This window comes from Juglans regia, chromosome 11, assembly GCF_001411555.2.
Source record: "Juglans regia cultivar Chandler chromosome 11, Walnut 2.0, whole genome shotgun sequence".
Lineage (NCBI taxonomy): Eukaryota > Viridiplantae > Streptophyta > Magnoliopsida > Fagales > Juglandaceae > Juglans > Juglans regia.
Genome location: NC_049911.1, coordinates 23633520 through 23652799, shown reverse-complemented (window position 1 = coordinate 23652799; position 19280 = coordinate 23633520). Strand labels below are relative to the sequence as shown.

Genomic DNA, 19280 nt, shown 5'->3' with positions numbered 1-19280 from the left:
TGGGAGGGACACTTCCATCAAATTCTTGAAAAGTTAACAAGTTCCTATCAAAGAACCATGGACGCCCACTTAGCACTTTTTCCTTATCAGCCAACCATTGAAATTCAATGATGATTCGATGATTACCAACTTCTTTAAACCTCACCCAGCCCTCTAGCCTTTCAGCCCTCCAGCCCCCACACCTATGACATCGTCATTCTAAAGGCTTCCCTATTAATTCCTCTCTTAGTCAACACTAAACCAATGAGACAATGCTTCCCTCTTGACCACAAATCTTTAACTCCCTCAGTTGATCCCTCAGTTGATAATTGGTATATCGATTTCTCCTCCTTCGACAGTTTAAGACCCTCCCACCGTTTAGCAAGTTCTTCCTCCTCCATCACACGCCCACCCTCTCTAGACTCACTGCAAATCTGAGAGATTACTCGGGAACTGCACCTTACACTACTCGAGAGTGCAGAGAAGGACCTTCCTTGATTAAACTTCATTCTTTTTGACGGTTTAGTATATATATATATATATATATATATATATATATATATTAGGTGAAAGCAACGTGCAATGCACGTTCGCTTAGTTTATATTTAATTTTTTTGTTAAGAACTAATTTTTTATTAATAAGGACGTAATGTTTTTGGTTAATTAAATAATGATGTTGACTTAGAAACTATATCAGACACAAAAAATGTTTTAGAAACTATTTGTCAAATTTAATTCTCTATTCCAAGCAACTACCAACTATTTATCTACTAATTATTTTAAAATATTTATCTACTAATTTTTTATTTGGAGGTTATGATTTTTGAGTTTTTTTTTTATTGTTGATTTTTGGGAGAAAGGGGATGGTTTGAGTCTTGGGGAATGAGATCGATCAATGTGGTATATGATTTGTGTCAGTCGATTTCATATTGTATCTAAACCATTTAGATTTACACATTTTTTTAATTTTTAATTATTATCTTTTAAAATTTTGTATCTTCCGATTTATATAGCTTGAGTGTTTGGGTTTATATATCAGTGTGTCAAATTGTATGTCAGTGGATTTATTTTATGAGCGGTGCTACTCTGCCGCCTGAGTAGCACTGCTCAAGCTTACCGCTAGTTGCTTTTGCAATTTTTTTTTCATTTTTCTATTCATATTTTTTTAATATATTTAAATATTTTTAAAAAATAAAAAAAAAAATACATCAATACACTTAAAATCATTTCCTTAATCATTAGGTAAAAAAAAAAAAAAATTTCCCCGAGCGGTCAAGTAGAGTGGTAAGAAATGGTGGGCATAGTAGCTTTTTTCTTATTTTATTAATTTTTAGTTGTAGTGTTTTTATTTGCCTTTTTTCTATTTTTTTGTCTTTTTATTTTATTAGGCCTGCATTTTTCAGATAAGGCTTGTTTTTAGTAGGTTTTCTCTGTTTTGGGCCCAGCCCATTTGGCTTTGTGAAGCCCAACCCTCTCTTCCTCAAACGGTGCTGTTTTGGCCAGTCTTTAGGGTTTTCTTCTTCTTTTCTTATTCTCCTGCATGCCGCTGCCTTTCTTCTTCTTCTTCTTCTTCTTCTCAGTTTCCTCTATTTTTCTCCATTACAGGCCTTATCCATGAGCCTCCTCGCTCGCCACTCTCTCTCTCTCTCTCTCTCTCTCTCTCTCTCTGCCATTTCTCTGTGCTCCGCGCTCTGCAGTGAGAGCCACCATTTGCCCTCACCTTCATTTCTCCCCCATCACATGCTCTTTTTTTTGCTCCAACCTGTGTCCTGTTTTAACCCCAAATCGTGAGCATAGTTGAGCCTCCATGCTCGCCACTCTCTCTCCGTCGTTCCCTTAGTATTTCGGGTTCAATCTTGTGAAAAACGCCATTGCATTTCCATTTCTTTTTCCCTCTACCCCCTGCTCTGAGAAGATTTTTTGGTTTCATCTTTCTTCATCTGCAAATCTAGTTGTGCCGTAGCTCTCCTCCTCGTCTGGTAATAGCTTGCATTTTAATCTCTATGATCTTGTTACTATTTTGCTGCAAATCTGAGCCTTCTTTTCTCATCTCTTGCATTATGTTTCATCTATTTTACTCTTTAGGTTTTGGGTGGGGGACTTCTTTAAATTTTATTCATTTTTTTTTTTAGAATTGTAACGTTAATTAGACGAGATTAATGTCTAATATAGTAAATATAATGAATGACAGAATGTATGTGCATGTAGATGTATCGGCAGGAATTGATAACAAATTTAGACGAACGATATTAACTTTAACAAAAAAAAAAAAAAAAAATCGTTAAAACAATATTTACATAATTATTTTATATATATAAAGATATATATATATATATATAAATATATATATTTTAAATAAGTAGATATAAATATTGAAGGAGCATCGTAGCAAAACTATAACTTTTGGTACTTTAAATTAGTTACATAATAAATATTAATTGTATATAAAAAAGAAAAGAAATTGGGAGGTGACAATTAATATGATCTCTTACCTTTCCATCCATCGTTTCAGGAACAACGCAAATATCAACTACCCTTTTCAAGATACTACTTCCTCAACAAGACAAGTTTCAAGTTTTCAACCTCTCTCTCTCTCTCTCTCTCTCTCTCTCTCTCGTATAGTCGTATTTATCACATATCCTTCTTAGCTCTGTTTCGAAGCTACATACATTCCAGACTACCCATCATCTTCTTCTTCTTTCGAGTTACAAATAAATAAGCTTAACCGAGATAGTTTGCAAAAAACAGAGAACAAGAGATGATTAATTTGTCTTCTTCTTATTCTTGATTCCTTATCGTATCCACAAGAAGAGCAAACCATGAGCCCCCAAAAGCGTCTCTGTGACAATTGTTCAGAAGCCACCGCTCTTCTCTACTGCCGAGCCGACTCGGCCAAGCTATGCTTCCTCTGCGACAGGGAGATCCACTCGGCCAACCAGCTCTTCTCCAAGCACACTCGCTCACCGCTTTGTGACGCCTGTGACTTCTCCCCTGCCTCAATTTTCTGCTCCACTGAGAGCTCTGTTCTGTGCCAGAACTGCGACTGGGAGCGCCACAATCTCTCGCTTTCGCTGGTTCATAATAGGAGGCCTCTCGAGGGGTTCACTGGATGTCCTTCTGTGAGTGATTTGATGGCTATTGTTGGCTTTGAGGAGGTGGGTAACAAAGCTCTGTTTTTGAGCGATGAGAATGATGATGCTGATGAGATTTCCAATTTCTTGGTTTGGGATGATGCTTCTCATGTTTTCAATTTCGATGATTTGATTCATTCAACGAATTCAGCGCATGAGTTTCAGGCTATGGGAGGTCCTCCTCTCCCTAAGGTGACTTATCTAACTGGTTCTTAGATTCCTTTACTTAAGCCCAAATAATCTCATCTATCTCATTTCATTTCATCTTATTATTTTAATTTTTTTAAATTATCACACAAAATATAATAAAAAAATCTAATTTTTTTAAATCTCAAAATAATAATAATATTAAAAAATAATATTATAATAATATTTTATTCAAATCATCTCATCTCTTCTCAACTAGTCAAACGAACTCTGTTTAAGTTGCTGACGCTCCCAATTTTTTGTAATCTAGTCTACTCTATCTGTGAAGGCTATGAGAGCATCCTCATCCCATTCCTTAAATCATTATTATCCCTAAATTATAGGAAAAAATTTAGAAAAAATCTCAAAAACCCTCTCACATCCCATTCCTTATTTTAAGATTTTGTTTTAAGGGATGAACAGTAATTTTCTAAATATAGGAAATTACTATTCATCCCCTAAATCATTTTTTGTTAATATTTTATTCGAATAAATAAAATAAATTCTTTTTTCAATCAACTACATGTTTTCTTATACTCATATTTATTATACTTTTAAATAATATTTTTAAAAATAATTTAAATAATTACTAAAATATAAAAATAATAATTTTAAAAATATTATTAAACCCGTAAAAAAATAATTTAAATTTTTGTTTAAAATATTCACTATAATAATAGTTCAAAACATAAGAAAAAATATTAAGTAGTTAAGTTTGAAAATGGAAGTGAGAGAAAAAAGTAATAAAGAAATAATAGAAAAATATTATTTTAATAGAATAGAGAAATGATAGAGAATGAGATGTAGAAGGTTTTTAAAAAATGAGTAAAATTTAGGATAAAATTATAGGGAGTGTCCTTTTTAGCTAAAATTTAAGAAAAAATTTAGGGAATCAGATGTGAATGCTCTGAAGGATTCAGTTCATCTCATTTATTCCCCAGAAGATTCTATCTAATGAATTTTAGGATCTTTTGTGGGGGCTGACTTGACTTTGGTTGAAGTTTAAGCATTTACTGTACAGGCCTAAGAGTTTGTTTGAGATTCTCTGGAATGTTGAATCCCTATTACTATTAGAGTTTGTTTGTCGACCACTGCGATTGTGACTTAGTTCAGGACATTGTTGTTGCATCAGAATCGTAATGCTGCTTGTGGGCAATACAAGGAAGATATACTTAGTCAGCTTCGTGAAATGGCAAAGTCGGAACCCAACTCGAATCACGAAGATGCTGATGCTGAACCCCTCATCAATTACCAATCATTGGTGCCTAAACAAAATGTGCAGCCAGGACATATGTGTACAGGCTTTGCACATGATGCAGAGCAAATTGAATCTCCTGATTTTGGGGTAATTTTCTTTTTCTATTCGTACCCTGCAAAATCATTTCCCATGCTTTGCCACATTGGTATTTTTCATGTTAAGTACGCTTGTCTAACATAGATCTTGTTGTTAGAACTTGGATCTTCTCATTTGATTTGTATAGCATTTTTCTTGTATTCTTCTTCTCCTCCATGATCATCAAATCAGATGAAGGTGTAGAAATGCGAAGGAATTGGATGTTTTCTTTCAATTAGCTCCTACCTTCATCCTTTTTGCCAATATGTCATATGATCACAAATATGGTTCTAACACACACCCGCACATACATATTTTTTAATTTTGTTTTGTTATATCTTCTTACACTGGCAAGAATCAACTTTATATATTTTTCTTTCTTTCTACTGTCTCACATGGCCTCGAGTCAGAATCCTAACCTCTAACAGTTGGACTTATTAGCCACCACACCAATCTGACTCCTTTCCAACCCATTAGGGAGGAGAACCACATTGCGAGTCCTCACTTGAAGTCCATGCTGATCCAGATCTTGCAAAACTCAAGCATCTTGATTACTTCGTAATAATAGGAAAACTTCATTATTGAGAATAATCTCATCTTTTATAGCCTTTATCCAACCCTTCAACTCTTCATCAAAAGCCAAAGTATACTTGAAAGCTAAATTGTTGACTTCTCCCTTAACATGAGGGTTAGCAATATCTAGTTTAATACCCCAAAATCAGTCAGACAACGATGTCAACTATCATCAGCTTAACATCATCCTAACACAATTCCCTCAATCTTCAAATAACCAGAATCTCCTTCATCATGGTAATAAGTATCCTACTTTATTGGCAGTGAGGAAAACTTTCTTGTGGGAATTACTTATGGCAAGTTGTTGAATCAATAACCCACTCAGCATCACGGTTACCAACACATCTTTCTTTAACAGAATGTACCAGTACTCCACATAAGTAATAGAGTTTTTGAATGTACCTCTATGTTTGCTTCAATTCCGATTCTCTGTGACAAGAACTTCTTGAGCATTTTTTATATCCACATCTTTCCTCACAAAGTCTTGTCCATACCCATGTATATCAAACTTTATCGTTTTCCAAACCGTCAAAACATTAGTTATACTGTTCTATTATCTTATCCGGCTTGGCACATTTAGGGAAGTCTCCAAGTGAGATACTGATATAACATGTTGGGATGGCACCTTAATCTAAAAAGCTTATGCCTATAGGTATGGGGGCCTGCTAACTTACTTAAATGCTTGGGATTCCTTTTTGAGATTTAATACACATACTTAAGCATGTATACTCCATTACTATGTCCAATATGTTTTGTATACCAGAGCATGTTCAGGCATTAGGGTGTGTTTTAGATGGTTAATTTTCTACATTTCTTTATTGGTTATATCAGTATGGTGTACTTTTAAAAACTCAAATTGAAAGGTTAAGCATTCTTCCCATTGTGCAGGCAGGTGACTTTCAGTGGTTTAGTGATGGTGGTCAGGCTGCAAATCAATTTTGTATTTCTAATTCATTCAAAAGAAGCTACATTGAGGAGAGTCCTGTGGTCCCTGAAAAACATTCAGATATTGGTGGCAGTGTCAGTCATGCCAATGATGGTAATGAAGCCCAATCACTACATGTTATTATATCAGAAAACTCATCAGCTCTTCCAAAAGTTTCTCCACATGAGTTAAACAGCCAAGAGAGGGACTCTGCACTCTCACGCTACAAGGAGAAGAAGAAAACAAGGAGGTATCATTGCCACCTTTTTCTTACAATTATAACTTTGTCAAATATTTGGCAATTTTATTTCCTTAGGTACCCCAACTTCAAAATATTCTATAAAGAGGGGATTGTGTAGCTAATCAACATGAATTGAGAATTCACTTCGAAATTTCTTTATATTCTTCACAATTTTTTTTTATCATCTGGCCACACTTGTACTTGGAATAATGAGTATCGATGTGTGGAAAACAACAGGTATGATAAGCACATTAGGTATGAATCAAGGAAGGTTCGTGCGGAAAGCAGGATAAGAATCAAGGGAAGATTTGCTAAGATGGATCACTGAAATACAGGTAGAGTTGTGACATTGGGATTGCAAAAATTTTCTATATTATGTTGATCAGGTGAAACTAGTTATACCTTATGCAATAGCTTTTGAAGCTAAAGCTCAGAAGGTATGTTTGTATTTTACTCAAGCTAAACTTAAAATCTTTTTTTTTTTTTTTCACCTGTGTAATGAGATATGAAAACCAGTTAAAGATATGTTGAATTTTCACCAAAGTTATTCACTTGTGTATAGTAGATTTATGCGTTTGGTTGTTCGAGTGAGTTCAACTCATCCCAAACCAATAATTAATGGGATCTACTACTTTTTTAATTTCTCATAAAAAAAGTTAAACTTATCTCAATCTACTTCATACATTCAAACACGTATCTCAACCTATTTACATTCAAACACATCTCAATGAGACCTATAAAATATTACTATTCACAGATCAACTCAGATCATCAAAGATCGCCTTAACATCCAAAGATTTCCCAATATTCTCTTCTATGATTTTCTATATAACAGTCTAATGGTCACCACCGTCTTGGGATTGTAGCGTGCACAAAACAATTGTTAAGACTTCATGGCCCTGCAGAGATTTTTTTCTAAGTTGAAAGGGACATAGATTATCTACTGAGTTCAACTTGAGTACTCCTTGCAGCTGCGGTTGGCTGTTGAACTTTGCTTAGCTTGGCTCTACAGAGTCATTTGCTGGAGGATGCCCACAATTCCTACCGCAAACTACTAGTTTTTCCCAAGGTGACACCTTGATAGTGAATACAAAAATGATGACCAATTCACAAAAATGCGACCTTTTTTTTAATTTAAGAGTTTTGTTAGCTATCTATATTTTTCATAAGAAAACGTTTAGGTGACCCTTCAACAATTCAGAAGTCAAAGTACTAGAAAACGCACCAATTAATTGTTGTGCACTAGTTAAGTTGATGGTCAAGTGCTACACCTAGGCATGCGCATGCTTTTTTTAAAGTGAAGTGCAAGTATTAATAAATACCCACTTTTTCAAAGCAATAGTGGTACTAGTCTAAAGTCATTTAAAACACTATTAAAATACCTATGTTATCAATACATAAGCATGTATATCTATATATACACACATAATTATTTTGAGAATTCTGACATTTCTCGACTTTTTATAGAGTCGCTAGACACGTATTTAGAGTTAAGCGGGTCGATCGTGCGTAGAGCTTCCAATTATAGTGCTGAAGTATAAGCACAAGGATTAAAAACTCCATGAACCATTGCATTGGATATGATATCACCATAAGATATTCCCATAACTTCTTTCAGATTCAATGAGAAAATATTGAATAGAAGTTTGTTTGGACCATGATGGACACTGCTAGGAATGATTTGTCAACCACTTTTGTTTAGGTATAGAAGCATTCAAGATTCAACCACTTCATGATGACACTCAAACGACTCTGATCTGGTGCAATAGTTCCTATTTGTGGTCCTTTTTTTTTTTTTTTTTTTTTGGGAACTTCTGTGATTATTTCTCCCGCTAACGTCCAATTAATCACCCCCCCAAAAGAAAAGAGCAAACAGTGGAACAATACAAACAAGAGACTAGGAGACCAAATTCAAGGGGACCACGACAAAATCCTAGGTGAAAGATGTGAGGTGGGATAGAGTACTCAAGATTCAAACTCAGGATACTTGCTCTGATACCATATGAAATCACTTATCTCAAAATTTTAAACTGATAAAAAAATGTAAATTTAATTATTTGTATTATATTCTTAACAGGACGACGGGAAATGCATCTAGTAATCTTGTTGGATGTTGCACATTTAGCAAAGTTGTGTGTAATGAAATTGATACTTGTGTATCTTGATTGTCATGTTCAGTGATCTAGCATCTTTTAGGACCTAGATGATATATATATCCTTAATAAACGGTACTATTTTCCAGTCCATCGTTTTTCAATCATTTTGGATAACCCTGATGACTCGAGTAATTAATCGCCTTCTATATAATGATCAAATTATCCAATTCTCCCGTCTTCTTGCTTCTTTTATAGTCAATATCAAAGCTGCTCGGATTTGGCCGCTTATATATTGTCATGGAAAACTGCTACCAGCACCTGGAAGTCAAGGCCGCCAACATGGGCTTGCATGGAATTTTTTCAATTATGATCGTAGGACAAAAGTACAGCATGCATGCATTTTTTTTTTATTATTATTATTATTGGTATCGGGTGTCGGAGCAAAATTTTGACTAATGTAACCAAGGAGTGCATAGGTTCTCGGTAAAGACTTATAGTGTAATTCATTTCAACTCCCAGAGTGTGAATACAGAATCCAGAATTCCTATCTTTTTTTTTCTTTCTTTCACCCACCCAAGATGGTGATCCTAGTCTTTAATTAGCCTCTTCCCTCTTGCATGAAATGCCAAACTAATTAGCCATGCACCAGGCCAGGGAGGTTGGCTTTTGCTTCAAACGAATATCAACATGTTAACAGTAATCCTCGCAGCTAAATTAATTAAAAATAGGCCACTGCATGCATGCAATCACTTTTGAGAATTCGATATATGGATCCGTTTGCATCTTTCGGCCAATTCTAGATCTACTATTTATAAATATTGACCATTTATTGAAATTATAAGAAATGAAATTTAAGGTCATGAAGGGCAGTTGATCCGATGATCACTCCTCCATGATCGCCGCCATTGGACCGGGTGAAATTGGCCATCTATGTCAATTATTATGATAATGGTGATCATCTTGGGGTAGAATTTATATATAATGAATGGTCAAGATCATTCATGGAATTAATCCGGGCATTATATATCATGATCCTGAAACATGACTTATTGAAAAAAGAATAAAAAAAAAATTATGTTAATTACTATATCCATTAATCATTAGAGGATGAATTACCAATATTTTTTAAAACAAAATCAAAGATATATCGATGAATAATATCACGTCAACACATGAATTGAATAAATCGAAATAAAATAAGAATATGGTATAATTAAAGCTGCAATTTCCTATATCAAATTCATATATTTTGTACTCATGTCTCGATCATATAATATATATAGATTCCAACATCAATTAATAACCACACCAACGGCCAGCTGCTGCGCGCTCGGCATCAAATTTGCTACAGATCATCAAAGCACTTACTTATCTATATATATATATATATATATATATATATATATATAGATATATATATATATAGTTCTTCCCATACCGCAAGCATTTACTACGTACTACTAATTACAAGCACTGCAACAGAGAACAAGTTTCCCTCCACTAACCCTAATCCCATACAATCAATTTCCCAGAGCCTCGCGTGATATCTTTATTTTTATTTTGACTTCTTGTGGAGGCCCAAAATGGAAAGAAGAACGAGCCAAAGAAATGCAAAAGACCCAATAAGAGAGAGGACTAGGGCAGCTGCCAACTGGTGGCAATAGCCATCAAACACATCACAGATCTTTCTCCATTGCACGTGTGAGTTTCCGTCGCGGCCAACGAGCCCAATAGCAGCCGCTGCCCCATTGGCGGAATAGAGAAGAGCCATCATGATCAGGTCTAGGATGCTTAGTACCAAAGTTGCATTGTGTTTGAAGCTTGGGGCTGCCACAGAGTATACCAAAGATCCTGCTGCATACGCACATGCTACGGAGTTTGTCACCAAGAAGAACCTGCAAGCATGCAGCATGCAGCAGGTAAGAAGAATTTGGTTCCTATTTTTCAACTTATTGCTTGAAGATAAATTTACTATATGTATGTGATCTGCTTGTATGAATCTATGAAGTGAGATCACTAGATATCCGACTTTAATCTTATACTGGATTAATATAAAGCAAATATATATAAACTCGTGTGTATGTTTGAGAGGAAAGCTAAGGGTGGAAAAAGCTTACACAAAGGCAGACATGTATTGCCACTTAGCCGTGAAAGGAATATGCAAGACGGGTACGCCTTGTGAAATAGTGATAGGGACAATCTTGGTCTCCCTAGTAACACCCACCAGAACTGCAGCAACAAAAGTGAAGGCCAACCCCAAAAAACGAAGCAAGACATCATAAATCCTTATTCTCCTACTTGGAGTAGGACTCTCCATCTCCTTTACATCACTCCTCAGCACTCCATCCATGTTGTTGAGCTCGTACTGATCACGTTCTTCGAGAAGGAATCTAGCTAGCCGATCGAGAGGGAGAACACTAGAGCATCTGAGCAAGGATGGCAATAAGGAGGAGTTTTAGGAGTGTAAAACAGTAATGCAGCAAGGGATAGCAATGATGTAATCAGTAAATACTATATTATATAATATAGATCTGAGTAGGTGGGGAAGTGAGGGAAGTTAGAGCAGCATTAATGAAGGCAAACTCATATGCTAGTGTTTAATACCCATGACAACAAAGTAGAGTTACAGTAATTACAACACCAGCTGCTGGCCGATTAAGCCACCGATGCCATTCTCTAACGTACGTCCGCAAGACTAAGGTCATCGAGCCTTCAGAAATTATATATTCGACTACTATATATATATATATAGTCGTTTCAGAGTTATATATTTTTTAACCTTTTGCAACGAAATATATTGCCAGAATTGACTTATTTCAACGATTTTGATGAAAAATAAAAAGGTTATTTTCGTCAATTTTTTAGAATAGTTACAACGAAGAAAAATCGCTAGAAATAGTAAGGCTCCTATCCCCAAGAGCAGTACTACTACAGAGCACAGTACATTTTAACACACTGGCCAGCTTGTAATGTGACATGGTCTTAAGTATAATAATAAAAAAATACTCACAAAATAGGAGCCAAAAACAAACGAAAATCCTTCCATTTTCTCCAAAAGAGTGAAAAGTTGCCCAAAGGAGCAGGTTGCAAACAACGGAACTCACCAACAAAAAGTTTCCTTAATTCCTTCCTTCTGCATCAAAATTGAAGCTCTGCATTTTGTTCCCCACTAATGTGAAGTAAAGCTAAAGCTGAAGGTTTAACTGAAGCTACGCATTTCATCCACCATATCTACTTTGTATTTCAAAATTTTTTGTATTTACATTTCGAGAATTTTGCAAAGTTTTGAATCTAGTTGTGCTTTTAATTTGTTTGTGTATGTAATGAATTTTTTATGCATTTATCTGTTGGTTAGATAAATTTTTATGCATTTATTTGTTTGCATATTTGACTTGTTAGATTCGAAATTTTTGTGCATTTATCTGTTTTTGTTTTTAATTTGTTTATGTTTGTGTTTGAATTTAAGGCATTTATCTATGTTGTTTGTGGTCATGTTTGGTTTCTTCTTTTCCACAAAATGAGACTTTTGTTTTGGTTTTATTCTCTTGTGAGGACAACAAAAACTTTGGGTTCCCTAGTTTTGGATTTTTTGCATTGCATTTGGGCTTCATTTAATTTAATTTGTTAAGCTCAATTTACATATCAGTATCTAAACAAATCGCTTGATGCAATTCATTGGCCAAAAAGCATTATAGGCAAATGAGAAGATAAACAACCTCTAAACCACCCATCGAAGATATCTTTGAGTGAATGGTCAAATTATACAAATGTGATAAAAGTAAATTATTTTTTTTGGATTTGTCCACTTTGTTATTGTTGATGTTAAAGTAATGTTATTTCTATTTTCAGGCTTATTATGGATCTCTGTCAGCTCCATTTTTCGGGCCTCTACCCTTATATACGCCTCCAACACCCATTATCCATTCAAATCCATATGAGCCAATGACTCATTACCTCTCTTCATTTCACAATGCTACCCCAAATTCCTATGATCCAAACCCATATGCTTTCCCTCCAAACCCTACTCGCCTCCTCCGAACCCTTACACCTCCTCTCTAGAACCCTATGTGCCTCCTCCAAAGCATAATGTTTCTGCAACTACATTTCCCTACATATGAGGAAGTTAGGTAAATTAAGGACATGAGTTAGAAATGATTGCAAAATATTATTATTATTTACACTTCATTTTTTTAACATTATGCAGCCCTCTTATGTCGAACCATTTGGGACTCAAGTAAATTACCCTGGTCCATCTAGTGCAAGAACTTTATGCAAGGTTGAGCACTTTGCAGAAACTGAAAAGGCAGAGACTTCAAAACCAATAACAATTTCATAAAGTACCCCTATAGACTAGCGAATATCGTATTGAGCAACAAACAAACGTTACTGAATGAAATGGTTAGTCATGTTCATGTTCTGCTCTCATTTATTGAGTAAATGCTGATTGTTTCATATTTGTTGATTAAAGAAATGATGTCATTATTGTGGCATGAACCCGAAGAACCAAAAGACGATCTTGATGTGGGGGTTGAGAGGGGTATTGATGATGAGAAGAATGAGGAAAAATCTGAAGTTGAGTTGGTTGACACCCCAAAGTCTAGAATGATTTTTAAGGATGAACATGTTGTTATTGTGTACTACAAGTGCTATGCAAAGCAAGCAAGCAAGCTTTGGTGTATTGACACAAAGAACAAAATGGGAGTCAAATGGGGCAATTAAATATATTATTGTTGGTTGTGTAAGCGGTGGAAAGCACAAAAGTAGAAGGACTGATGTGTCGAAATCACGTCCAACAACAAAAATAGAATGTAAGGCCAAGATTAATGCCCAGAATATTAATGGTGAGTGGTGTCTAACAATCGTAGAGCTTGCCCACAATCATAGACTTTTGAGTCGACATAAATCTAGATACTTGAGATGTCATCGGAATATAGACCCAATCGCCATGTGGAAGCTAGAAGTTAATGATGGAATTGGAATAAAGATGAATAATAATTTTAATTCTTTAGCTGTTGAAGCCGATGACTTTGAGAACCTTGAGTTTACTGACTAAGAAAGACTGCAGAAACTTCATTGACAAGGTGCGACACCTTCCCCTAGGTAAAGGAGGTGTTGGGGCACTCCGTGATTATTTTGATAGGATGGATTTTATGCCTTTGTGGACTTGGACAATGAAGAGAGATTGTGGAATGTATTCTGGGTTGATGCACAAAGTAGAGCATCGTACCTATACTTTAGAGATGTTGTAACTTTTGACACGACTTATCTGACTAATAGGTATGGGATGCCATTTGCACAATTTGTTGGGGTCAATCATCATGGTCAATCTATACTTCTTAGTGCTGGATTAATATCTAGTGAAGATACACAGTCATTCGTGCGATTATTTCAAACTGAATGGTCAAGCTCCAGCTGCAATCATAACAGACCAAGATCATGCCATGAAGAGTGTTATTTCACGTATGATGTCTCAATCACTTTGCAGATCAAGAACTTTATTAAAGACATCGAGAATAATTCTCTGTTTATCTATACAATGAGGAGATCGAAGTGAAATATGCGTGTGTGTTGTTTGAGACTAGGGAGATTTTATGTATTCATGCATTTGCTGTGTATAGACTTCATAAGAGGGATTCATCCTTACCATCCAATTACATTTTGGATCGCTGGAGAAAGGACTTGAAGCGCAAATACACTTTCATTAAGAGTAGTTATGATGAATTGCATGACAATCCCAATGCACGGAAGCAAGAATACCTAATGAGGTTGTTTTGTGCTATAGCACCAGATCTGTTAACAAGTAAAGAGCATTACTTGAGCACGGTAGACCATTTACTTGGTGTAAACGCAGCTTTACGTGACTTGAGGTATTCAATTAACAGACCAAGTACAGACGCTCCTGTAGCCAAGGATAAGATTGTACTTAGTCCGAACTTTATAAAAGGCAAAAGGAGGCCACAAATAGCACAAAGAGTTTCGATAGTTAAAAATGCCGTAAAAGAAAACAGTTAAAGAATGACTAATGTAGAGACCACAACAAAGTCAAAAGTAGAAGAAAACTCGAGGTTTTAAAATTGTACAGTTTTCGATTTTCTCTTTTTTCTAGTAATTAGCTAGATTTAACAGTTTTGAGTTTTCTCCTTTGTTTTTTTTATAAGTTTGGTTTCAATATATTGATTGTGCAGTGTTGTTTAGCAAGTGAATCACAATATAGTGCGCCCCCTACTAATAGTATGGACCCTACTGATAATGCCAACAAGGAATGATGGTATGCCCATTCTTATATACTTCACTTGTGTATAATTATACTTAGTATTTTGGAAAAAAAAAAAAAGTGTTATTTTTAATGCAGGAAGTATGTACAACACGGAGCAGTCCATAACAGAAGCAACATTCAAAAGTGGAGCCCCAGATTATGTTAACTGTGGAGATTTCGTGTAATAAATGAGAGAGTAGATTTCCTGTAATGCAAAGAAGAAGTTCTTTTTCCTATAATGTATGAATTTGTCTATGAGAAGCGAGAAAAGAGAAAAAAAAAATCTATAATTTTTGTAACTCTCAATATTCTATATATTTGCAATTTCCTTTACTGGGAATACATTATCTTCTTTATTAGGGCTAGAGTTGGGTTCCGAGTCCGACTGCAAGCGGAGTTTTCGGAGTCAGAGCATCAGCGCCACACACATAAATATATATATATATATATATATATAGAGAGAGAGAGAGAGAGAGATGGCTCCATTGGCCGTCGTCTTCAAACGATGGCATAGTCGACGTTGCTAAAGGCATTGTCATGAAATGACTCCTGTATATTCCGATGAATGGTATACATGAACTCCTCCGGTGCATTTCTTCCTTTGTAAGATGCTACACAGAAACACGTAAAAGGAAATAGGACTGGGAAGAGAGTAGAGTCTCGGTGTTGAAGAATCAAAATGAATAGGAGCTCAAATACAGAAAGATTAAAAACTAATTAATTATATGTGTACTGTCACCACTATATTCAAATTAGCCATCGATGTAAAGGAACAATGGTTAAGATTGGATGTCGAAACTAACATTAACTGTTTGGAGAAGTAAAAAATAATATAGATTTCTCTTTCTTTGTTTAGAGAAGCAATAAAAATGAGAACATAATTTTTGTTTTTTGTTTTTTAAGTCGAAGTCAGAGTTCGGAGCTCATCTGGGCTCCAAACCGACTTAGACTTTGACATGTAATTTTGGAGGTACTCCAATTCGGTTCTTACTACTCTGACTCTTTCAGAGTCAGATTTGGAGCGGAGGTCAACCAGAGTCTAAGCTGCAAAGGATTTGCACAGCCCAATTCTTTATTTTGCTATCAATTACAATAATAATCTCAAACTCACATGAATCAAATGTCTTAATTTTGATTCAACAATGCATTTTTCTAAAGCTATTTGCACCAAAGTGGCAAAATAAAAAGCAATACCATATGTGTATGCCATTATCTACTCATTAAGATATTGTTCTATTTTGCTTCAACACAGCTACACAGCTATTGAAACAATCCAAACATATTCATACCCAATTTGTTTGAAAAATACAGGAAAGGAAAATACTAAAACTTATCCCGTTGCAGTTAAACGTGTACCAACATATTGCAAAAATGCCACATGAAGATAATAGGCAAAACTGAAACTGCCACATTCAATATTCATATAAGAGAGTAATGTTTACAACCAAACATTCTCAAGTACAAAATATCCCTACTTCACAACTAAGTTGCTAGCATTGTCTTTACATTTACAATATTATGGCGAAAGGCATTTTTGAGAAAGGCCCATAGTGTTGCCAAAGTAGTTGAAAATGAATATCATAATCAATATCCAGTACATGTACAAATAAGTCATAAACACCTCTTCTCCACCATTTGCCTTCTAAGCTCATCCTCTTGGTTTTGTAATAGTCTTGACATTTGTATGAGTTCTTCTTCCCTTTTATGAACTTCAAACTCTCTTTTGAAGACTTCATCTTCCCTTTTTTGAAGTTCAAATTTGACATTATTACTACTTAAATTAAGGAGAGACCAAAAAATGCAATATGTTAGTGTCATATACCATTATTGTCTTGTTGATAATGTTATTTATATGCACAAGAAATTCAAGCACAAGAAAAAGTCTTATGACTTCAAGGCACACAATTGTCTATGTAGAAAACTTCTCTCTACAAACAGTTCCACACAATGAACACATAATTTAAATATGCGACTCTTTATTAAAACACTAGAATTCTTATACCTAATTAATGTACATAAATTCAAGCACAAGTAATCTGTATTCTCTTAACCGTCTTCTCCAAGTTCTCTGAAACCACTACAAATTAGTATCAAGGTAAAAACTAAAATATAAGGAGTGAGATTAAAAAGGAAGAAACTGAATAGCAAGTTTGCTGAACTTTCCAACCTAGAGCTATTTCGGATCTGCAGACAAGAGAGCCATTTCCTACTCCTCTGGTTTTATTTGGGAGTTTTTTGTATGAATTTGTCTTGATTTGTACCTTGAATTTAGCAACTAGTGAACAAAAAAAAAAACCAAGATGCAAACTCCAACCGATACACGGAACTCAAAGATGTAAAACCCAGTAAGAAAAATCACCCAGAAACCAACTTATACATGTAACTCAAATTAAATGCACAAAACTCAGTGGACCCACTTACTAGACAGAAGTAGAGAGAGAGAAAGATTCAAGTATAAGAAAATCTACTCCTAATCTGGTTTGCAGATTATACACCACACGAAGGCTAATTTGGTAGACCCAGCCTAACTCAAGTCCGGTCCATTAAAACAAATTTCTCGTGTGCCTTCCCTTCCTCTGAATCTGAATCCCTCTCTCCTTCAGAAATCCTCACCAAATCCCTCTCCCCCTGTTCGTTAATGACTCTCCCTCCCTCTAAGTCTTAATCCCTCTCCCCAGTGATGGACGTTTCATCTTTTCCCACCTCAAATCTTGCTCTCCCCCGCAAGTACCTAGTTACAGATCACATTTGATAAATCCCTCTCACCCAACCACCACCGTGAGGTTCTCGACCGTTGAGCGGTCTGGTTTTCTAATAGACCAAAGGATACTTAGCATCCAAAGAACAAAGAACTCAGACTTCCCTCGATGCTTCTCCTTTGTGCCGACTGAAGAAGAATCCTAGATTTCCAACTTCACTTGTTATAGGTTGCTTCTCCTTTGCCGTCGTTCGGTATGATCACCAACCAGAACCCTAGATCTATATTATTGCATGATTATTATTTCTGAGTTTCAATTGTGCTTATGATTTCTGAGGTGGGTTTTTATTTCTAGGCTATTATTGCACTATTTTTTGATTCCTGAGTTGGGGTTGTACTTATGATTTCTGAGGTGATTTTTTATACCTAGTACACGGCATTTAGAATAAAACTTGTGTGTGTTTTCCATGATGATCCTCCTAACACATGATTCGATCTAAATTAAGCAGGGATCCTAAGTTTTTGGATTCTATGCACATACTATATATAGATCATCAATATTGTTTCTCAAGAAACAAACACTACTTCATGAAAAAATTGGGCTATTAATTATTAAATGGAAACTAATTAGAACCAATATATATGGTGCCGTTGTCAATGCAATCCAGTAGTGGCCTTCTCCATCATATCAAATACTATCTGGCATGCCTGGTAGATGATCAATAAACTCGGTGACTTTTCCTTTTTCCTTTCCTTGTATATGATATTTCCTACACGTTCTGCTACGTTCATTAGTGACCCATATATATACGTATATATATATATAATTGGAATCGTTACATACATTCTCCTATTCATAGTGAAAAATCATGAGAAATGTATCCATTAGAACTTAGAGTACACATATTTTGCATACCAAAAGAATGCACCTTCAATTTGCTAATAATGTTTTAAAGCTTTAACAGCTTTAAAAATCTGACAAAAAGTATTTTCATGTTTTATCATGGCCAATCTCATGTATTCCATGTCATATGGCTTCAGACAACAAGTTTTACTTTTTGGTTAATGTTATTCAAAAAAATCTGTAAGTTCCTTTTTTTAACTCACATTCACTGCATGTTTTAGGTCCTCACTCCAAGTCAATATGCATTGCCAATAACACATTAAAGTGAGAACTTTTCTTTAGTAAAAATTTGTTAACTTTGACAAATGGAGAGAAACTGTTTACCATTATATTAATGCATTTCAGCATTGACATTTTCATTGTTTTCGCTATCATTTATGATTCTCATTTAGATCATCTATGACATCGAGTCAATCATCATCATATGTAGTTGATGCATTTCAAATGAAATTACCAAGTTGTTGGTGTGACTTGAAATCATCATTAAAGACCTCACAAACAAGCAAAAATCCACAAAGAAAATTTTATGCTTGCTCGAAGTATAAGACGGTAAGCCAAATTTTTATTTTGTAAATAAATTTTATTGCTTTTCAGTTTGTCATATTTAATGTTTGAAATTCTTGAATTGTATGCAGGGAGAAGCAAGTTGTCAATTCTTCATATGGGCAGATATACTTCAACTGGTTGAGAAAAAATTTCTGGCAAGAGAGAACGCATTCCGAAAGAGAGAGGATGATTAATTGTTGCACGAGTATGACGTCTAGAGAAAAAAAGATAAACTAATATAGAGAGAAAATGATCTGCACAAACAAGAGGGTGAAGTTCAAAGATAGATCGTAGAGAATAGATGTGCACATATATTTTTGTGTTTGTACTGGGTGTGTTCTAGGTTGGTTCGGATGATATATGTATCGTGTTACTGTTAATTGTAAATGGATCTTGTAAATGTGGTAAGATT

At 35.1% G+C, this 19280-nt stretch overlaps 2 protein-coding genes across 2 annotated transcripts; one reads left to right on the top strand and one right to left on the bottom strand.

The window, feature by feature from the left end:
• Window positions 1-2509: 2509 nt before the first annotated feature.
• Window positions 2510-6919, top strand: LOC108992144 (zinc finger protein CONSTANS-LIKE 13-like). The gene is made up of 4 exons (XM_018966606.2): window positions 2510-3302; window positions 4429-4641; window positions 6091-6377; window positions 6606-6919. Exons 1-4 carry the CDS (start codon window positions 2799-2801, stop codon window positions 6694-6696), a joined length of 1095 nt encoding a protein of 364 aa, XP_018822151.1. The 5' UTR covers window positions 2510-2798; the 3' UTR covers window positions 6697-6919.
• Window positions 6920-9674: 2755 nt separating this feature from the next.
• Window positions 9675-10938, bottom strand: LOC108992135 (CASP-like protein 1E1). The gene is made up of 2 exons (XM_018966601.2): window positions 10582-10938; window positions 9675-10359 (listed from the first exon to the last, which is right to left on the bottom strand). The coding sequence occupies exons 1-2, from the start codon at window positions 10812-10814 to the stop codon at window positions 10020-10022; spliced, it is 573 nt and encodes a 190-aa protein (XP_018822146.1). The 5' UTR covers window positions 10815-10938; the 3' UTR covers window positions 9675-10019.
• Window positions 10939-19280: the final 8342 nt, after the last annotated feature.

What these genes read in the sequence shown, in the direction of transcription:
- LOC108992144 (XM_018966606.2), top strand. Translation starts at nt 2,799, where the DNA reads ATGAGCCCCCAAAAGCGTCTCTGTGACAATTGTTCAGAAGCCACCGCT. An exon ending in GAGGTCCTCCTCTCCCTAAG is followed by an intron (nt 3,303 to 4,428) that starts GTGACTTATCTA and finishes TTGTTGCATCAG; the next exon opens with AATCGTAATGCTGCTTGTGG. An exon ending in TTGAATCTCCTGATTTTGGG is followed by an intron (nt 4,642 to 6,090) that starts GTAATTTTCTTT and finishes CCCATTGTGCAG; the next exon opens with GCAGGTGACTTTCAGTGGTT.
- LOC108992135 (XM_018966601.2), bottom strand. Translation starts at nt 10,814, where the DNA reads ATGGATGGAGTGCTGAGGAGTGATGTAAAGGAGATGGAGAGTCCTACT. An exon ending in CAATACATGTCTGCCTTTGT is followed by an intron (nt 10,360 to 10,581) that starts GTAAGCTTTTTC and finishes GCATGCTTGCAG; the next exon opens with GTTCTTCTTGGTGACAAACT.